This window comes from Oncorhynchus nerka, linkage group LG5 (genome assembly GCF_034236695.1).
Source record: "Oncorhynchus nerka isolate Pitt River linkage group LG5, Oner_Uvic_2.0, whole genome shotgun sequence".
Lineage (NCBI taxonomy): Eukaryota > Metazoa > Chordata > Actinopteri > Salmoniformes > Salmonidae > Oncorhynchus > Oncorhynchus nerka.
This window is the reverse complement of record NC_088400.1, coordinates 40,746,175-40,768,390: the sequence shown is the minus strand read 5'-3', so window position 1 is coordinate 40,768,390 and position 22,216 is coordinate 40,746,175. Positions and strand designations below refer to the sequence as shown.

The window sequence follows — 22,216 nt, the reverse complement described above, 5'->3', positions numbered from 1 at the left end:
GCGGAGATCTTTGTGGGCTATACTCAGCCTTGTCTCGGGATGGTAAGTTGGTGGTTGAAGATATCCCTCTAGTGATGTGGGAGCTGTGCTTTGGCAAAGTGGGTGGGGTTATATCCTTCCTGTTTGTCCCTGTCCGGGGGTGTCCTCGGATGGGGCTACAGTGTCTCCTGACCCCTCCTGTCTCAGCCTCCAGTATTTATGCTGCAGTAGTTTATGTGTCGGGGGGCTAGGGTCAGTTTGTTATATCTGGAGTACTTCTCCTGTCCTATTCGGTGTCCTGTGTGAATTTAAGTGTGCTCTCTCTAATTCTCTCTTTCTCTCTTTCTTTCTCTCTCTCGGAGGACCTGAGCCCTAGGACCATGCCTCAGGACTACCTGACATGATGACTCCTTGCTGTCCCCAGTCCACCTGGCCATGCTGCTGCTCCAGTTTCAACTGTTCTGCCTTATTATTATTGGACCATGCTGGTCATTTATGAACATTTGAACATCTTGGCCATGTTCTGTTATAATCTCCACCCGGCACAGCCAGAAGAGGACTGGCCACCCCACATAGCCTGGTTCCTCTCTAGGTTTCTTCCTAGGTTTTGGCCTTTCTAGGGAGTTTTTCCTAGCCACCGTGCTTCTACACCTGCATTGCTTGCTGTTTGGGGTTTTAGGCTGGGTTTCTGTACAGCACTTTGAGGTATCAGCTGATGTACGAAGGGCTATATAAATACATTTGATTTGATAACACATTAACCATAGATAGGCTACAAATGTTTTAATAATTGCTATTTTTTGTGAAGCTTGCATTCATTTGCTCCTCCCTGTTGCTCACAACATTCCATTACCCCGTCACAATGGGAGTTATGACTGATTTAAGATGAAAACTCCAACCCTGTTACAATCAACCCGGTTACTTTAATTGCCACCTTTTATAGTAATTTTTCTAAATTGAACCTCTGGAGATGTGAAAACATGTTTTTTATTAACTTGAACACGTGCTCTTTATGATAGAATGTTAAATACAGGTTGAATAAATTGCTTATCTTAACCAAATAGCACTACCCAACTGGCACTCTATTGGTGGAGTGGCATAACGTTATTCTGAGTTATTGTCTGAATTAATCAAATGTTTGATTAATATGTTAAACTTGTTGGAGGACTTTTAAAATCTCCCCAAATGAGCCCGGTCCTACTTCGAAACTCAATCCACACTGAACACATCTCAAACTTATTGAAAGTGTGTTCACAGGGCCATTTATAAACACCCTATCTTGCAGTAATATTAAATAGATATTGCTCTTTTTGTCAACATCATTCTACATCAGGGTGCATTTTAGCACAAGCATCCACCTTTTACTTTTGACATCCTAATGTGCTACATCTCAGACATCAATGTATAGTGTTATCATCAAATTGACTGAGATGACATACATATCTCCTAATACAGTAGTGGGCTATTAGCAAAGAAACTTATTCTGACAACATAGTCCGCAGGTCTTGCCCACAAATTACCCTCGATTTCATTGTGTGTTTTTTGGGGTCATTTCCCGGGAATTCTAAAATGTATAGAAATGTATCAAAATTGTGAATTATTTTAAATGAATGGGGCGCTCCCTCCTATAATGTTACCTTTTCGTCGACTCTCGTTCAACCCTCCTCCCCCTCGACTAATCAGCGCATGCTCAGCAAAGCTCCAAATGGTGTTTCGGCCTGTTTCGGTATTGCCCGGACATTTTCGCCTCTTTGTTTTACCGATAGTGCATTTAACTCGCGTTCAACCCAATATCCAGCGGACTGTACTGTTCTCAAACAGGTTAGTTCGTTTGACTTGAAATATTTCAGGCGTATTAATGCATTAATGCGTCTTTTATTGATTTATGGCTGCGATTTGTATTGTTCTTATTCATTTGTGTCTGTGTCTTTTCCGCTTGGTGGTATGGACATGCCATACGTGTTGTTGTATGTGCCAATGTTGTAGTGTATGGCGGCGCCGGGCCCTCCAGTTAGGCACCGGGATCCTTTTCAAGGAAGAGTGCATTATACCGGAGGGTTTGGATAGCAGCGAAGCACGCTTTTTGTTCTTTAGGAAGGGAGCTCTCGTAGACGCTCACATGTCTCCCATAATATTTGTGTTGTTTGCAGAGACCAATCTTTCCCATTGCCTGGAATGTTCTTGAAAAACCATGGTCCAACATTAACGCCTTCGGGTTTCGAAAGTTCGGTGTTAAATGCACGATGATGTAGTTGTCGCCACATGATTTAATCTAGACAAAAGAAAGTTATTGCTTTTTCGGGGCTATTACGGCCCCGTCTGACTGTATGGAGCTGTTACATTGTGGGGTTTTGGTGAAGGGTCGAGCCAACAAGTCTGTCTTTTGGTAGATTGATGTCTTGTAATCAGGGACAGCAATATGTAAATGACTCTGTGGGTCATGGCACAATATAGCAATATAAGTGGCTAAGAAGCTAAACATAGGTGGGTTTTCCTGACTTCAGACTATATGGATTCAATGGTTTATGACTTGCATAATAGCACAAGACAGTTCAAAAAGTCAGACAGGAACAAAATTACTGAACTTTTATTGTAGCATGACCTACTTTGCTTTTTAAGTAATAAATATATCTAGACATGCACAGCTTCTTCATTCCTGGTTTGTCTTAAATTGATTGATCAGGGGGAAAAAATTGCAGAGAGCCGTTGGCTATTTTCGATATCGTTGGTCATGAAACCTACCTTAGATCCAATTAAGAAGGCTGTTCTTCCCTTCATAACAGCCTTTGCTATGAACAGTCAAATAAATCAATAAAAAACACACCCACTCACACTTTACAAAGAACTAAGGTAGCCATACAAAGATTCCACATGTTGATGGCCCCTTGACAGTGGTGCAACTACTGGCCATTAGGCTACAGCTTTGTGACAGTCTCTATCCATGATGCTCTATGGCTAGTATGCCCAGCTGTGTATAGAATAGCCCATATGTAAAGCTGCTCTTATACCTGTGGTAACGCTGTAATTAGCCTACTACCACATCGACCTTGTTGTTACATTGTAGTATTTACATTGTAATGTAGTTGAGTTTGTTTTGGTCATAGTACAAGTGTTAGGGCTATCAATAAGTGTTGCTGAAATGACAAAATACAAACTATTAGGGGAATCTACCAACATTTTGGGGGATTTGGTTCAATTCCATTCAGTTCCATTCCGTACCACCTTCTTTGTCAAGGTGTGTTGACTGTTGTTAATGAGAATCGCTGATCAGTGACCAGCAGAGCAAAACAACAGATGGACAAGAAACTAGATATCACCTCTTTGAACCATATCCCACTTCATCCCTTCTTTGAAATTATGTCAGCTTATGCAGACACATGAAAAAGGGAATACAAGATGTTGGTTATAGACCTTGTGAATGTACAAATCCTATTCATTTTAAGAACAAGACCAGACCTACTCAACATTCTGCATTATGTGTATAGGAGTTTCTCTACACTCTTGAGTGGATTACACCCATAGAGGGAAGTAGGTCCTAACTGTATCAGTTCACTACCCCGACTGTTGCTGTTGTATGCCAACATCCTGAAAAACTGGTTCACACAACCAATTGTGCTAATCCAGTGGTTTTCACTCACTGCACACACACACACACACACGCACACACACACACACACACACACACACACACACACACACACACACACACACACACACACACACACACACACACACACACAGACACACAGACAGATTAAGATTTAGGGAACCAAGATTTAGGGAACCAAGATTTAGGGAACAAATGATCCACTGGCTGTTGCTTTCTGAGTTTGACAGATGGGGCTAGTTAGCCTGTTGATGCTTACCCAGGCCATGGTATATGGCCTATCATTCATGCATTTAGCAAAATCTCTAAATTGTAGTTAACTGATGGGCACTGGACTGAATCCAGGAACACTTGCCAATTTGAAAGTGGTAATGTGAAGGCTTTGTGAAGCAATTCAAGTAACCCAATCCCAAATCACCCACTATACCCTACGTCCTATATTCTTGTGGATGTCTGAGAGGAGTACATTTTCAGTGTGTCACTTATAACTTATTACCCCATTATTGCCATTTTATTACCACTTTAGTCTGTGTTGTAATGTAAAGTACTATCCTAAATTCTGTAAGGATACATTTCAACTGTGTGTTAGATGGGCTTTCAGATGGGCTAAAAATTGTCAAATTAAGAAGGTTGAGGCTGTCGCTCTGGATAAGAGCGTCTGCTAAATGACTTAAATGTAAATGTAAATGTGTTCATGAACCGAATAGGCGGTGACTTGCTTATGTAGTGCCACTGCCAACCCTCTTTGTGTAACGGCTGTTAGTTAAGGTTCTGTTTTAGGATTTGTTAGTTTACAACTAACTGCCTTTTAGTCTTACGTCTGAATATAGCTTTGTGATTTCTTTAGACAATGACAAGAGGGCTGCCCAAAGTCATTACAATATTAACACGAGTACACCCCTCCCACCCCCCCGGCATGTACTTTGCTGATTAAAACGAATTCCATGACAGGAAATACATCAATGTTTGGTACTAGAAGTCATTAAAATTCCTAGTTTTTGATGTGAGGTGAAAGTTGTATTTTTCAAATGTGTTTTTTTTTGGGCTAAATCTCCAAATCGGAGACTGTTGCTGCACCGTCCCCCCCTTCCACCTCACGCATAGTGTCACACCTATACCAGCCCCCCCTCCCCCATTCCGACAGTATATATTTTAGTTGAAAAATACAAAATGTACTTTATGTCAAGACTCAAAGGTATACATTTGTTGCGATAATGCAAAGGTGAAAACAAGCATGCGCTGAGGGATCGCGCCATGAATCCCTGATAGAGCCTAAAGGATTTGGGAACGTTATCGAAATCCATGCTGAAGTACAGAGGCAGTGGCACCATACACATTATGAGAGCATTGTTATAGACTGAAAATGTAGTTCCTAAGTGTAAATTACTCTATGCTGACAACATGGACATCCTCTACAAGACACATTAAAAGACACATAGGCCTAAGCCCACTGTCTCTGAAGAGGGCCTCTAGCTATCTAGCAATGCCATTCAAGGGAAACCCAACCGCTTGACCAAAGTTCACCTTAACCGGAGGAATGGTTATCGTTGTATAAAACAATAATAGTTGTTCCTGATCGGTGATAGTGTCTAGTGTAAACAAACGGTGATGGCTGAAACTTTGTTAGCTGAAAAGTTGTTAGCTGTGCTTCTTAGTTAATGAAAGACAACAACATGGCTCAACAGAACCTGAAGGGTCCACATTTCCTTGTTTACTCCTTATCTCCTCCTCTGTCTCACTCCTGTTGCGGTAGTCTGATGCAACTGCTGCTGCTGCTGATGATAGGGTTTATTCACAAGCTCCTTGACTATGTGTGTGTTCCTGCGCACTACCCAAGATCAATTTGTCTCAATCTACAGCAGTCACTGTCCATTGCATTACCCCGTACCTAAACTGGCCAGGGAATCAGCTAGGGCCTAAACGCACTACACTGTTTGACACGTGTGGTCAATTCTGAGGATTTCCTCATGCTAGTCCATGTCATATTGCGTAAATGTTTCTAGCTGTGTTCCACCAATCAGGCAACGCCACTTCACAAACCAAAATGGTCACACCATTTTCATACCTCATTATTCCGATTTGGCCACTGCATGACACATAACAACACATAAGAAGGCTTTCTGGCATCTCATCACATTAGTGCAGCTTGCTTCACATTTTAACACTTGTTTGGTCTGTCTATCCCTTTTGGCACCAACTCTCATTCATGAGTCAGTTGGGACCATCAGAGAGCATTTAGAAGAGTAGAATAAACAGTGTGTGTGTGTGTGTACACGTGCACCCGTGTGTGTGTGTGTATGTGTGTTTAAAGTGAATCCAATGCATCAGCCACAACAAGAGTGTTCTCCTCCTGGCTGCCTCTGCTGATACAGGCCTCAGTGTCCTACTCCCAGGCTGTCGCCCAGTCTACACTGGACCCAAACACTCCACTGCCCACAGGCTGCCAACAGGGGCTCTTTGTGCCTATGTGTCTGTGTGTGTGTGTGTTGCCCAATTTCAATCGAGAATTTACCCCAGTGTTTTACCCAAAGGCTCAGACTTTTCTGTTTCCATCTATGCCTGCCGGCACCCGTGTCTCACTGGGCCATGACTCCGGCAGACCTGCTCTAAGTTGGAGCCAAGGCAAGGCCCTGGGTACTTTTCAGCTTTCATTTGCATAACAAAGGCTAACTGTGAACTTTAACACCTTCTCACAAAGCAACAGTCTTGAATGATGGAGAGGTTGTTGATTCTGCTCGCCACAACTCTTTAGTGTCACACTCCTGATGGAAACACAATAAAATACTTAATTCTTACTTTAGAATATGGTGGTGGATCTTTGATGTTTTGGGGCTATTTTGCTTCCATTGGTCCTGGGGCCCTTGTTAAGGTCAACAGCATCATGAACTTGACCCAGTACCAGGAACCCCGTCCATTCAGCCAGCAGAGTTTTCTGTCCATCGTGCTGATGGGAGGAAAGAACTCTTAGAGAAAAATAAAGTAGGGTGGGTTTGTTTCATGATTAACAACTTATGGTGTGATTGTAGTAAAGTACAGGAACTCAATACCTTTTGTTCTCCCGATCTGGAATACCTCACCTTCAAATGCCGACCGCATCACCTTCGAAGATAATTTTCTTCGGTCATCGTCACTGCCGTGTATATTCCCCCCCAAGCCGACACTTCGTCCACTCACTCTCAAGGAACTACACTGGACTATGTTCAAACTGGAAACCGCATATTCTGAGGCCGCATTTATTGTAGCTGGGGAAATCTGAGGAAAATGCTACCGAAATTCTATCAACACATCTCCTGTTCTACATGTGCAACATGGACCCTGTATCATTGCTACAAGGCCCTCCCCCAGCCTCCCTTCAGCAAATGAATGAAGCAAAAGCTTCCATTCTGCTCCCCCCCATTTATAGGCGGAAACTTAAAATAGGAAGCTCCCGTGTTAACTTCTTCGAGATAGGGGGCGCTCTTTTAATTTTTGGATAAAAACGTTCCCGTTTTAAACAAGATATTTTGTCACGAAAAGATGCTCGACTATGCATGTAATTGACAGCTTTGGAAAGAAAAAACTCTGACGTTTCCAAAACTGCAAAGATATTATCTGTGAGTGCCCCAGAACTAATGCTACAGGCGAAACCAAGATGAAATTTCATACAGGAAATGGTCCAGATTTTGAATGCCCTGTGTTCCAATGTCTCCTTATATGGCTGTGAATGCGCCAGGAATGAGCCTGCACTTTCTGTCGTTTCCCCAAGGTGTCTGCAGCATTGTGACGTATTTGTAGGCATATCATTGGAAGATTGACCATAAGAGACTACATTTACCAGGTGTCCGCCCGGTGTCCTCCGTCGAAATTATTGCGTAATCTCCAGGTCCATGCGCGTTCCATTTTCTTCAGAAGAGAAACCAAACTGCCACGAATGATTTATCGTCGATAAATATGTGAAAAACACCTTGAGGATTGATTCTAAACAACGTTTGCCATGTTTCTGTCGATATTATGGAGTTAATTTGGAAAGAAGTTCGCGTTGTAATGACTTAATTTTCGGGTTTTTTCTTACCCAAACGTGATGAACAAAACGGAGCGATTTGTCCTACACAAATAATCTTTTTGGAAAAACTGAACATTTGCTATCTAACTGAGAGTCTCCTCATTGAAAGCATCTGAAGTTCTTCAAAGGTAAATGATTTTATTTGAATGCTTTTCTTGTTTTTGTGAAAATGTTGCATGCTGAATGCTAAGGTTAAATGCTATGCTAGGCTATCAATACTCGTACACAAATGCTTGTTTAGCTATGGTTCAAAAGCATATTTTGAAAATCTGAGATGACAGTGTTGTTAAGGACGATTCAACGTTGGTCTGACCAATCGGAATCTATGCTTCAAGATTGTTTTCATCACATGGACTGGGGTATGTTTCCGGTCACCTCTGAGAATTGTATCGATGTATACAGTGACTCAGTGATGGGGTTACTCAATAAGTGCATAGAGGATGTTGTTCCCACTGTGATGATTAGAACTTATCTAAACCAAAAACCGTGGATAGAGGGTAGAGGTCGACCGTTTATGATTTTTCAAAGGCAATACCGATTATTGGAGGACCAAAAAAAGCTGATACCGATTAATCGGCCGATTTTTATACATATATTTACATTTACATTTACATTTAAGTCATTTAGCAGACGCTCTTATCCAGAGCGACTTACAAATATTTGTAATAATGACAATTACAACAATACTGAATGAACAATAAACACTTTTATTTTAACTTAATATAATACATAAATAAACTCTATTTAGTCTCAAATAAATAATGAAACATGTTCAATTTGGTTTAAATAATGCAAAAACACAGTGTTGGAGAGGAAAGTAAAAGTGCAATATGTTCCATATAAGAAAGCTAACGTTTAAGTTCCTTGCTCAGAACATGAGAACACATGAAAGCTGGTAGTTCCTTTTAACATGAGTCTTCAATATTCCCAGTTAAGATGTTTTAGGTTTTAGTTATTATAGGACTTATAGGACTTTTTCTCTCTATACCATTTGTATTTCATATAAGTTTGACTATTGGATGTTCTTATAGGCACTATAGTATTGCCAGCCTAATCTTGGGAGTTGATAGGCTTGAAGTCATAAACAGCGCTGTGCTTCAAGCATTGCGAAAAGCTGCTGGCAAACGGAGGAAAGTGCGGTTTGGTCACGATCGTTATAATAAGTGGACTAAGATGCAGCGTGGTATGGTTCCATCCTCTTTATTATGAAGTGAAACTCAAAGAAAATAATAAATGCAATAAAGCGTAAAGACGAAACGTGAAGCTCAAAAGAAGTGCTCGCAGGCAACTATACCAAGACAAGATCCTACAAAGCACAATGGGGAAATGGCTGCCTAAATATGATCCCCAATCACAGACAACGATAAACAGCTGCCGCTGATTGGGAACCACACCAGGCCAACATAGAAATATAATTATCTAGATGACCCACCCTAGTCACACCCCGACCTAACCAACATTGAGAATAAAAAGCTCTCTACGGTCAGGGCGTGACAGGTTTGAATGAATGCTTACGAGCCTGCTGCTGCCTACCACCGCTCAGTCAGACTGCTCTATCAAATATCAAATCATTGACTTAATTATAATATAAGAAACACACAGAAATACGAGCCTTAGGTCATTAATATGGTAAACTCCGGAACCGTTCCATTAAGTCTAAATATTGCTGTTACATTGCACAACCTTCAATGTTATGTCATAATTATGTAAAATTCAGGCAAATTAATTTTGGTCTTTGTTAGGAAGAAATGGTCTTCACACAGTTTGCAACGAGCCAGGCGACCCAAACTGCTGCATATACCCTTACTCTGCTTACACTGAACGCAAGAGAAGTGACACAATTTCAGGCACCACGTTGATTATATGCAACACAGGACAAAGTAGTTAAACTTTTAATTTCATTAACCATGTGTAGTTAACTAGTGATTATGTTAAGATTGATTGTTTTTTATAAGATAAGTTGAATGCTAGCTAGCAACTTACCATGGCTCCTTGTTGCCTGCACTCGTGTAACAGGTGGTAAGCCTTCCACACAGTCTCCTTGTGGATTTGCAGTATTATCGGCCATAATCAGCATCCAAAAATTCAGATTACCGATTGTTATGAAAACTTTAAATCAGCCCTGATTAATCGGCCATTCCGATTAATCAGTCGACCTCTAATTGAGGGCATAATTTGTGCAAAACTGAAATCGCAAACCACCACATTTAACCATGGCAAGGTGACTGGGAACATGGACATGTACAAACAGACTAGCTATGACCTCCGTAAGGCAATCAGAGGCAAACCGACAGTACGGGGACAAAGTGGAGTCGCAATGCAACGGCTCAGACACGAGATGTATGTGGCAGGGACTCCAGACATTCACAGATTATAAAGGGAAAACCAGCCACGTCGCGGACACCTACGCCACATTCCACGTTTAACATTTTGGGGTATTGTGTGTAGGCCAGTGACACAAAATCTCAATTTAAATTGATTTTAAATTCAGGCTGTAACACAACAAAATGTGGGAAAAGTCAAGGAGTGTGAATACTTTCTGAAGGCACTGTATATACTGTATTCTATTCATTGAACACTGGTCACATTAATAACGTTTACATGTTTTGGGTGCTGGAGTATTGAAAACAGGGGATCCAATACCTTTGACCCCTATCTTTTTTAGATCTTTAAATATTACTTCATTAACAAAATGTCTTTTTCTGAGCAATTGTATTGGTATAACCTAATATAATAAGTCAATGTTTTGGAGCATACACTATAACTCAGTATTTGTATTACTTATTTTAGTCTTTTTTGCTCATCTTTTTAAAGGGATCCAATCATTCCGTACCCCACTGTATATTAGGCATAGCCTTTATTTGTTTTTGCCAAAATAAAGAAAACACTGGAGTAAAAAATCTAACTTTAAGCACCAGCTGTCAGAGCAGCTCACAGATCACTGCACCTGTATATAGCCCATTTGTGCATAGCCCATCCAACTACCTCATCCCCATACTGTTATTATTATTTTTGCTCCTTTGCACCCCAGTATCTCTACTTGCACATTCATCTTCTGCACATTTATCACTCCTGTGTTTAATTGCTAAACTGTAATGATTTCGCCACAATGGCCTATTTATTGCATTACCTCCTCACGCCTTACCTCCCTTATCTTACCTCATTTGCACATACTGTAAATCAATTTTTCTATTGTATTATTGACTGTATGTTTATTTATTCCATGTGTAACTCTGTGTTGTTGTTTGTGTTGCACTGCTTTGCTTTATCTTGGCCAGGTTGCATTTGTAAATGAGAATTTCTTCTCAACTGGCCTTCCTGGTTAAATAAAGGTTAAATAACAAATATATAAATAAATAAATGAGGCATACAAAGTATATTTAAAGCAAGTGATTCCACACAGTATAAGGTGCTTCCACACCTGATTGATTGCAAAGTTAAACAACCATACAACTCACAAAGACTACCTTTAACAATTTCCACTAAACATTTGATAAAAAACACATTTACTCGAAGAACAGTGCAAATGTAAAGTTTGGTAACAGAATGACAGTAAAATCTCCCTCGTTTTTATGTGACCACGTTTTCCAAAAACTCTTAAATATTGATTCCGAATTAAGATTCAAAGATGCTTTGCTGAAAGAATAGGGTGTCAGATATGATATGACACCTTGAGTTTGAAAAAATATCTATTTTGATTATTGAAATACAGTAAGTGAAGTGGATTAACTCCCGGTAACAATGTTTCTACTGGTGTCTTCGCCCAAGACGTTAATGAACATTGCCCAGTTGTTTGTGTTAGAGATGCGAGAATACAAAAATCTAAGCCGCGTGGTATCACAAAGACGAACTTTAAAAACATCAGTGAACAGGCTTTTCAACATAGTCACCTTGATTGTATTTCAGCTATCCCTGAACCTGATTTAGCTTTCTGCCTTTTTGAAGATGTCTTCATTACTATTGTGGATAATCATGCTCCTTTCAAAAAATAATGGGTTAAAGGCAGATCGAATTATCAGAAGTCATTTATAAAAGAGATGATGCTTTAAGCAACTGAGGAATGATGGTGTAATACAAATCAGAAAGGCTAAATCTGATTATTATGTTACCGCTCTTTCGGATTGTAATTGGAACCCGGTTTAATTCTGGAAAACGGTCAAATCCCTGAAGGGTTCTACTTCCTCCTCTCTGCCACAACAAATTAATTCAGACACTGGCCTCATTACGGAAAAATATGCTCTCATTGATGCATTTAATCACCATTTTATTTCAGCAGGCTATCTCTTTGAAATAACTTCTAAGTCTATTCACAATGATATTGTGCTGGATACTGATAGGGGAAACTTGCTGAATGATCAGAGAAATGACAGACGAAGCTTTTCTTTTAGGCTATTTACAGAAAAATAAGTACTGGATGCTTTACTAGCAATAGATAAGAAGGAATCCACAGGGGCCGATTAATTGGATCCCGGGCCTGCTTAAGTGTAGCGCCCATCGTTTTTTGCTCAAAACCCCATATTTTTTATTTAAAATTGTTATCAGGAAATATTCCAAAAGTATGGAAATCAGCTCTTGTGCTGCCACCCCATAGGGGCGGGGATAGTAGTGATCTTAATCATTATCACCCCATTTCAAGGCTTCCTTGTCAAGATAAGATTCTTGAATCTTTGGTAAACATTGCTCTTTTTTATCCGAGAAATCTATACGCTCTACCCTCTGTTGCACCCTGCCGTCAGATGCTGAGCAGTTTCCATACCAGTCCGTGATGCAACCAGTGCTCTCGATGGTGCTGCTGTAGAACTTTTTGAGGATCTGAGGGCCCATGCCAAATCTTTTCATTCTCCTGGGGGGGAATAGGCATTGTCGTGCCCTCTTCACGACCATCTTGGTTTTGTTGGACCATAATAGTTTGTTGCTGATTGTTGATGTGGACACCAAGGAACTTGAAGCTCTCAACCTGCTCCACTACAGCCCAGTCGATGAAAATGGGGCGTGCTCGTCACGCCTTGTATACACAAGTAATTATGACGAATAAACTCAATTCAGAAAGGTTATGTGTTGCAGTAATGAGAAATTACAAATACATCTGTTCAATTACATTTTAAATTTATTTGTTTTCAGTATTATGCTTAACTCAGGCCTTTTCATTTGGTTAGCAATGTAAAAACATATTAGCAATTGATTTGTTTATCACTTTTTGGGACATTGAAACTATTATGGTAATGAGAATTTTTTAATTGGTAGTTGTGGAAATTGTGGTAAAATGCATAGTATCTGATCAATAAACATAACAATAAATATGAAATAGATACAGTGCCTTCAGAAAGTATTCACACCCATTTATTTTTCCCACATTCTGTTGTGTTACAGCCAGAATTTTAAATGGATTAAATTGAGATTTTGTGTCACTGGCAAACACATAATACCGCATAATGTCGAAGTGGAATTATGTTTTTAGATTTAAAAAAATAAATAAATAAAATAAATGAAAGCTGAACAGTCCTTCCAACACATCACTGAGTTCCACCCTTTATATGGAAGCACTAGAGGTAAATCTGGTTCTGTCTGCTCTCCAACAGACACTGGGAGACAAATTCATCTTTCAGCAGGACAATAACCTAAAATGCAAGGCCAAATATACACCGTAGTTGCTTACCAAGACGACATTGAATGTTCCTGAGTGGCTTGGTTACAGTTTTGACTTAAATCTGCTTGGAAATCTATGTCAAGACTTGAAAATGCCTGTCTAGTAATGATCAACGACCAACTTGACAGATTTCTATATTTTTAATATTGTGCAAAGCTCTTAGATGCTTACCCAGATGTATTGACGAAGGGTTGTGAATACCTATGTAAATAAGATATTTTTATATTTAATTTCCAACAAATGTGCAAAAAATTCTATGAACATATTTACACTTTGTCATTATGGTGTAGTGTGTGTAGATGTGTGAGAGGGGAAACAAAATTCACACTGTAACACAACAAAATGTGGAATAAGTCAATGGGTTGAATACTTTCTGAAGGCACTGTAAGTAACCACAGATCTTAATTTTAGTGATTCCAAGAGGAATTATAGTGCCAGTTTTGTGATGTTTTGTCATAAAAGATCAACGTTCTCAGATTCACGATCTGCAAAAAAAAAAAATATATATATATATATATCAGGAACAGCCTTATTCATTAGCGCCGCCGATACACCGTAAATATTCTGAATTGAAAAGAGCAATTTAAACACCATAGCTCAACATTTCAGAGGTTACAGAGTCCCAGCTCCAGCGTCAATCACTATTATATCACTATTACTATGAATTACTATTATAGCTCCGGGTTGGAGCGAGCAGTCGCATCCGCACTTCGGTCTGCACTTCGGTCTGCAGGTAGTATAACTTTTCATTACATTTCATTACATTTCATTATAGTACAACGGTTTGATTTGTCTAATCTTAGCAATTTCTTCTTAGCTAGCTACATAGCCGTCTTTGTATCAAAGATAATTGCGTAATTATCGTATTTCGTCGTCCTAACGTATCTGCCCAGCAGCTAGCCAGCTAGCTAACGCCCACCGTCTATATAGCTAGCTACATAGCCGTCTCTGTATCAAAGATAATTGTGTAGATAATTGTGTAGTCTAGAGCGATTTTCTAGGTTACCTAGCCAGCTATTGTCGTTCTTTTAACGCAACGTAACGTAATCAACACTGCTAGCTAGCTAGCCAGCTAGCCCCTGAATCAACAACGCAGCCAGCTATTTGTCGTCCTTAACGTAGGAGACACTGCTAGCTAGCTAACAGCTAGCCAACGTCTACCGATTAGAACTCAACAACCCGGTCGCATTCCGCCTCGCTCCACAGGTAGTATCACATTTTCATTTCATTTCATTACAGTACAACGGTTTGATTTGTTTGATCGTAGCTAGCTACATAGCTAGCTACATAGCCGTCTCTGTATCAAAGATAATTGTGTAGTCTAGAGCGATTTTCTAGGTTACCTAGCCAGCTATTGTCGTTCTTTTAACGCAACGTAACGTAATCAACAACGCAGCCACTGCCAGCTAGCCTACAAAGTCAACAACGCAGCCACTGCCACCTAGCCTACTTCAGCAGTACTGTATCATTTTTAATCATTTTAGTCAATAAGATTCTTGCTACGTAAGCTCAACTTTCTGAACATTCGAGACGTGTAGTCCACTTGTCATTCCAATCTCCTTTGAATTAGCGTAGCCTCTTCTGTAGCCTGTCAACTATGTGTCTGTCTATCCCTGTTCTCTCCTCTCTGCACAGACCATACAAACGCTCCACACCGCGTGGCCGCGGCCACCTAATCTGGTGGTCCCAGCGCGCACGACCCACGTGGAGTTCCAGGTCTCCGGTAGCCTCTGGAACTGCCGATCTGCGGCCAACAAGGCAGAGTTCATCTCAGCCTATGCCTCCCTCCAGTCCCTCGACTTCTTGGCACTGACGGAAACATGGATCACCACAGATAACACTGCTACTCCTACTGCTCTCTCTTCGTCCGCCCACGTGTTCTCGCACACCCGAGAGCTTCTGGTCAGCGGGGTGGTGGCACCGGGATCCTCATCTCTCCCAAGTGGTCATACTCTCTTTCTCCCCTTACCCATCTGTCTATCGCCTCCTTTGAATTCCATGCTGTCACAGTTACCAGCCCTTTCAAGCTTAACATCCTTATCATTTATCGCCCTCCAGGTTCCCTCGGAGAGTTCATCAATGAGCTTGATGCCTTGATAAGCTCCTTTCCTGAGGACGGCTCACCTCTCACAGTTCTGGGCGACTTTAACCTCCCCACGTCTACCTTTGACTCATTCCTCTCTGCCTCCTTCTTTCCACTCCTCTCCTCTTTTGACCTCTCCCTCTCACCTTCCCCCTACTCACAAGGCAGGCAATACGCTCGACCTCATCTTTACTAGATGCTGTTCTTCCACTAACCTCATTGCAACTCCCCTCCAAGTCTCCGACCTGTATCCTTTTCCCTCTCACTCTCATCCAACACTTCCCACACTGCCCCTACTCGGATGGTATCGCGCCGTCCCAACCTTCGCTCTCTCTCCCCCGCTACTCTCTCCTCTTCCATCCTATCATCTCTTCCCTCTGCTCAAACCTTCTCCAACCTATCTCCTGATTCTGCCTCCTCAACCCTCCTCTCCTCCCTTTCTGCATCCTTTGACTCTCTATGTCCCCTATCCTCCAGGCCGGCTCGGTCCTCCCCTCCCGCTCCGTGGCTCGACGACTCATTGCGAGCTCACAGAACAGGGCTCCGGGCAGCCGAGCGGAAATGGAGGAAAACTCGCCTCCCTGCGGACCTGGCATCCTTTCACTCCCTCCTCTCTACATTTTCCTCTTCTGTCGCTGCTGCTAAAGCCACTTTCTACCACTCTAAATTCCAAGCATCTGCCTCTAACCCTAGGAAGCTCTTTGCCACCTTCTCCTCCCTCCTGAATCCCCCTCCCTCTCTGCAGATGACTTCGTCAACCATTTTGAAAAGAAGGTCGACGACATCCGATCCTCGTTTGCTAAGTCAAACGACACCGCTGGTTCTGCTCACACTGCCCTACCCTGTGCTCTGACTTCTTTCTCCCCTCTCTCTCCAGATGAAATCTCGCGTCTTGTGACGGCCGGCCGCCCAACAACCTGCCCGCTTGACCCTATCCCCTCCTCTCTTCTCCAGACCATTTCCGGAGACCTTCTCCCTTACCTCACCTCGCTCATCAACTCATCCCTGACCGCTGGCTACGTCCCTTCCGTCTTCAAGAGAGCGAGAGTTGCACCCTTCTGAAAAAACCTACACTCGATCCCTCCGATGTCAACAACTACAGACCAGTATCCCTTCTTTCTTTTCTCTCCAAAACCCTTGAACGTGCCGTCCTTGGCCAGCTCTCCCGCTATCTCTCTCAGAATGACCTTCTTGATCCAAATCAGTCAGGTTTCAAGACTAGTCATTCAACTGAGACTGCTCTTCTCTCTGTATCACGGAGGCGCTCCGCACTGCTAAAGCTAACTCTCTCTCCTCTGCTCTCATCCTTCTAGACCTATCGGCTGCCTTCGATACTGTGAACCATCAGATCCTCCTCTCCACCCTCTCCGAGTTGGGCATCTCCGGCGCGGCCCACGCTTGGATTGCGTCCTACCTGACAGGTCGCTCCTACCAGGTGGCGTGGCGAGAATCTGTCTCCTCACCACGCGCTCTCACCACTGGCGTCCCCCAGGGCTCTGTTCTAGGCCCTCTCCTATTCTCGCTATACACCAAGTCACTTGGCTCTGTCATAACCTCACATGGTCTCTCCTATCATTGCTATGCAGACGACACACAATTAATCTTCTCCTTTCCCCCTTCTGATGACCAGGTGGCGAATCGCATCTCTGCATGTCTGGCAGACATATCAGTGTGGATGACGGGTCACCACCTCAAGCTGAACCTCGGCAAGACGGAGCTGCTCTTCCTCCCGGGGAAGGACTGCCCGTTCCATGATCTCGCCATCACGGTTGACAACTCCACTGTGTCCTCCTCCCAGAGCGCTAAGAACCTTGGCGTGATCCTGGACAACACCCTGTCGTTCTCAACTAACATCAAGGCGGTGGCCCGTTCCTGTAGGTTCATGCTCTACAACATCCGCAGAGTACGACCCTGCCTCACACAGGAAGCGGCGCAGGTCCTAATCCAGGCACTTGTCATCTCCCGTCTGGATTACTGCAACTCGCTGTTGGCTGGGCTCCCTGCCTGTGCCATTAAACCCCTACAACTCATCCAGAACGCCGCAGCCCGTCTGGTGTTCAACCTTCCCAAGTTCTCTCACGTCACCCCGCTCCTCCGCTCTCTCCACTGGCTTCCAGTTGAAGCTCGCATCCGCTACAAGACCATGGTGCTTGCCTACGGAGCTGTGAGGGGAACGGCACCTCAGTACCTCCAGGCTCTGATCAGGCCCTACACCCAAACAAGGGCACTGCGTTCATCCACCTCTGGCCTGCTCGCCTCCCTACCACTGAGGAAGTACAGTTCCCGCTCAGCCCAGTCAAAACTGTTCGCTGCTCTGGCCCCCCAATGGTGGAACAAACTCCCTCACGACGCCAGGACAGCGGAGTCAATCACCACCTTCCGGAGACACCTGAAACCCCACCTCTTTAAGGAATACCTAGGATAGGATAAAGTAATCCTTCTCACCCCCCTTAAAAGATTTAGATGCACTATTGTAAAGTGGCTGCTCCACTGGATGTCATAAGGTGAATGCACCAATTTGTAAGTCGCTCTGGATAAGAGCGTCTGCTAAATGACTTAAATGTAAATGTAAATCACATTGCATGTGCATTAAGGAGGACAATAGTTATAGGCTTAGTTCATGCAGACCAGTTTTTGACAGGCTAGATTGGCTAGAGTGCCTTGCCAATGGTGTGTCAATGTGATGCACGGAGTCATCCTGTGTCGTGTTGAATGACTGTTCCTTCATCAGGAACCTGTAGGCGTTTGGAACCAAACCTTCATTACCGTCTTCTATTGTAATGGAAAAGTTGTCACCTTGATTATGACAGTTTATCATCTTAGCAACTTTGAATTGTCGCACATTCATTAATGAAGCACTCTTGTTCAGCTGTCTCTGCAAGTCATCCCATCTGAAATGAAATAAATCAAAAACAATGGACATGGTGATTGACTTTCGAAGGAACATTACAATGCACACACCATCACTGATAAAAGGTGAGCCCATTGAAATAGTGGAGGAGTACAAATACCTTGGGCTAGTCATTGACAACAAGCTGTCCTGGGATCAGTGTACTGACACAATTTTTAAGAAAGGCCAACGGAGACTTTATTTCCGACGGAAACTGCACTTTTTTAAGGTTGATCTAACCGTCATGGTTCTCTTTTATAAATCATTCATTGAGAGCATTCTGTCCTACTGCTTGACCCGCTGGTTTGGGAATATCAAGGTTGCACAGAGAAATAGGTTGGGCAAGATAGCAGTTTCTTTTGCACCCACCATGAGTCACGTCCGCAATGGTCATGTGAGGTGAAATGTGTATATAAGCACTCAGTGTGCTTGACCTGAGGAAGATCCGTTTCGGATGGAAACGCTGTCAATAAAGCGGGTGAATTGGGAGCTTTAACAGTGTGCGGCTCTTCTTGTTCGGTACTAGTATTCTTTATTAGCCCAGCATTTATGTTTTTAAGGATGTGCGTAGGACCACAGACGTTTCTATAAGGCAGGTTAACACGTCCTGTCAACACACTTGCAAGTGCTCTGCAACTGAATGCACTTGTTCAAGTCGACAGTGTGGCAACTGTTACAACAACTCTGATACATGATTTTGGAAGCAGCCCAAGTTTGAACCCAAACAGCGCAGGCTAGGGTTCTAATACATCCGCAGCAGCTCTCCTTCACTCATCTCAATGGAGTAAGTGGGCTAATTTCATGATCTGATGAGCAGACAACAGCACACAGGCAGACTCTTATTGTCCAAGACAGAGTAAAAGAGAATTGCACATTTAGGATCAAGAGGCCCAAAACAAAGTGGTGGGAGTAGTGGGAGCCAAGTCGAAAGAGGGTTTTCGGGCTCACAACTCCAAAGCGGTCTGCCTAGAGAGTAATGACTCTCTAGGGCTATGTCTAATGGATTGACTAAGTACTGCAGTACGTCGTTCCTTGAGTCATGTGGGGACACCACTTTTTCTTGTTTATTTTTTAGGCTTTGGTGGATTGTAAGTTACTTTAAATTATGTCTCTGGTTCTTATTTTGTTACATTAATTCAGGGACGTCTCCTCTCCATACAATGGTCTCATTGAGTAAATGTCTCAGATTTTCAATGTCTCAGATGTTGTTTCAGAGTTTCAAATATGAATGGACTTTTTACAGTAGCAATGGCATGTGCAGTCAGCACTTCCCAGTTTTAATTGAGTTCTGCAGAGCAGTGTCTCAAAAAATGGTGGGTCACTGCCTACTCCTAAGAGTTTGCGGTTCAATATAAGCCTGAGATCAGACAGATTTATTCTCTTCTGCAACATTCGACTGGTTTTAGGTTAGTTCATGATTAGGCTAAGGCTAGAAAAGCCTCTCCAACTCCTGTCCTGGAGAGCTACTGGGTGTGTGCAGGCTTTTGTTCCACACTTGTAGCACTGCTCTCCAGGATAAGGGTTGGAGGACCCTGGGTTAGAAACACGGTTTTATTCATCTGGAGGGTCTTTGTTGGCTCATCACGGCACAAGGAACTTTGGGGCATCACCACTGCTGTAGAGCACAATGAATTCTGACTGTGTTGTTGTCTGTGTTCTCCCTTTAGCCACATGAGAGGGCATCTATGATGAGGAGCTAACACCACTGCGTGCCTGCAGGAAGAGACGTGGCTGCCAAATCATCCTCAGTCAACACATGGCGTCATTAGGGGTAAGCCAAAACAAGCATCCACCGTGAATAGAATTTTATGTCTCTGTCTGTCTGTCTGTCTGTCTGTCTGTCTGTCTGTCTGTCTGTCTGTCTGTCTGTCTGTCTCTCTCTCTCTCTCTCTCTCTCTCTCTCTCTCTCTCTCTCTCTCTCTCTCTCTCTCTCTCTGTCTGTTTCTCTGTCTGTCTCTCTGTCTGTCTGTCACTCTCTCAAAAAAGGTACTCTGCATAACCTTGAAACCAATGAGTTGTACAGTTGACATGTGTCTTTATCCTGTATTATTTTGTCAAAAGTGAATTGAGAGGTTACCCTTAGAATGTGCAAAATGCACAGAACAGAACGACTCAAATGGTTTTGTTCTCCTTCTCCCCAGAACCCCGAGATGCTAACCAGGAAGATCAAGCTGTGGGACATCAACGCCCACATAACTTGTCGCCTGTGTGAGGGGTACCTGATAGACGCCACTACTGTCACGGAGTGCTTGCATACCTGTGAGTACCTGCTGATGACACAAGCATGTACTCATACTCCGACACACATCATTCACATATTAACACGGATCATGTATCTTCATGAGGACTTCGTGCATGTGGCTTCATACAGCAATAGATATTTTTGTTGTCTCATTAAAGTTCAATTATCATAACGATCAAGCAACCCCCCACCCACAAAGTAGGCCTAGTTGTACTGGAGACAAGAGAAGTCTTGAGTAAATGTCAGCAGCAGCGCAAGTAATGTAATCAGTCAGTCATGCCCTAGAGGGCGCCATTGTACCATACGTGGAAAGTCCCAGTTGACCAAATGTCAATGTCGAGTGGAGAGCTTCAATCGCAATCCTCAGGTTGGAAATGACTTTCTCTCACACCCCCCTCAGAGATGAAACAGAGAGACTCACATCATGTCCGGATAGCTATCGGACACATCATAGCGAGGCTGGTCTCTCAAAAAAGCAACCCTTTTTTTAACAACACCAAAAGATAGAACAAGATACCCGTATTGCTTATCATGTGATTGACATCTCTCGCTCTCTCTCTCTCTCTCTCTCTCTCTCTCTGTCTCTCTCTCTGTCTCTCTCTCTGTCTCTCTCTCTCTCTGTCTCTCTCTCTGTCTCTCTCTCTCTCTCTCTCTCTCTCTCTTCTCTCTCTCTCTCTCTCTCTCTCTCTCTCTCTCTCTCTCTCTCTCTTTCTCTCTCTCTCTCTCTCTTTCTCTCTCTCTTTCTTCTCTCTCTCTCTCTCTCTCTCTCTCTCTCTCTCTCTCTCTCTCTCTCTCTCTCTCTCTCCCCCAGTCTGCAGAAGCTGTCTAGTGAAGTATCTGGAGGAGAACAACACCTGTCCCACGTGCAGGATTGTCATTCACCAGAGCCACCCACTGCAGTACATCGGGTCAGTAGGCAGCCTGGACACCAAACCACATTCCCCTTAGCCGCTCAGTTGTTTCATCAGTGTGCAGAACAGAGAGCCACCACTACGGGGCAGCAGCACTGTCCAAAAACAATACCGTCGAAGGAGATGGGAGAGGAGGGGGAAAACAAAACAACATGAATATTCTAATTAAATAAATACATACATGCATATTTGCTTAAATGTTTGTTTTACTACGCTGGTGGGGACAAAGCAATTGATTTCCATTCAAAGTCCTATTTTCCTGAACCCTAAACTTTTTTTATTGTGGGGACCGGTGAAATGTCCCCACCTGTTTGAATGTTCCTTTTTTTACCCTCCTTGTGAGGATTTCTGGATAGTCAAACCAAACACACACACACAAAGTAAAGGGACTGTTGTCCATCTGCCCTATTAGGGCTTGTGCAGTAGTGTCTGATTAATAGTACAGCCAATGGGGATGTTCGCCAGCCTAAATGTCTACCAGCTATTTAGTCATAAGCATTTTCCAGCCCAGAAAAATGTCCCCATTTTGATGGAAAACCCCAATTTCGAACACATTTGAAATGCACTGCTCTCTTCATTTCCCTCTGAGTAGTTGTTTGCTCAAATTAAAATAAAAAGCGAATAAATGTGCCAAACGAAAACATTTAAACAGATGTAAGACACATCAAAAATGTTAAAATTCGAAACATAAAACAATTAACAGGTTCAAACTAGGTGTGAGAGGCGGAGATATAAAAAAACAACAACGAGTGCTGCTACTACTACGGCCTGCTGCCGAGAAGATGAAAACACAAGCATTCTAACCATATTTCAAG

General features: G+C 42.8%; 1 protein-coding gene across 1 annotated transcript in view; it reads left to right on the top strand.

The window, feature by feature from the left end:
- The first annotated feature begins 1,701 nt into the window (after positions 1–1,701).
- The window catches only part of LOC115129159 (polycomb group RING finger protein 3), a 46,507-nt gene continuing 25,992 nt past the window's right edge, over positions 1,702–22,216 (top strand). Inside the window, exons 1-4 of the mRNA XM_065018668.1 lie at positions 1,702–1,800; positions 19,916–20,019; positions 20,390–20,507; positions 21,302–21,398. Coding sequence (XP_064874740.1) covers positions 20,005–20,019; positions 20,390–20,507; positions 21,302–21,398 — 230 coding nt within the window. The 5' untranslated portion in view covers positions 1,702–1,800; positions 19,916–20,004. The remainder of the gene's footprint in view (positions 1,801–19,915; positions 20,020–20,389; positions 20,508–21,301; positions 21,399–22,216) is intronic.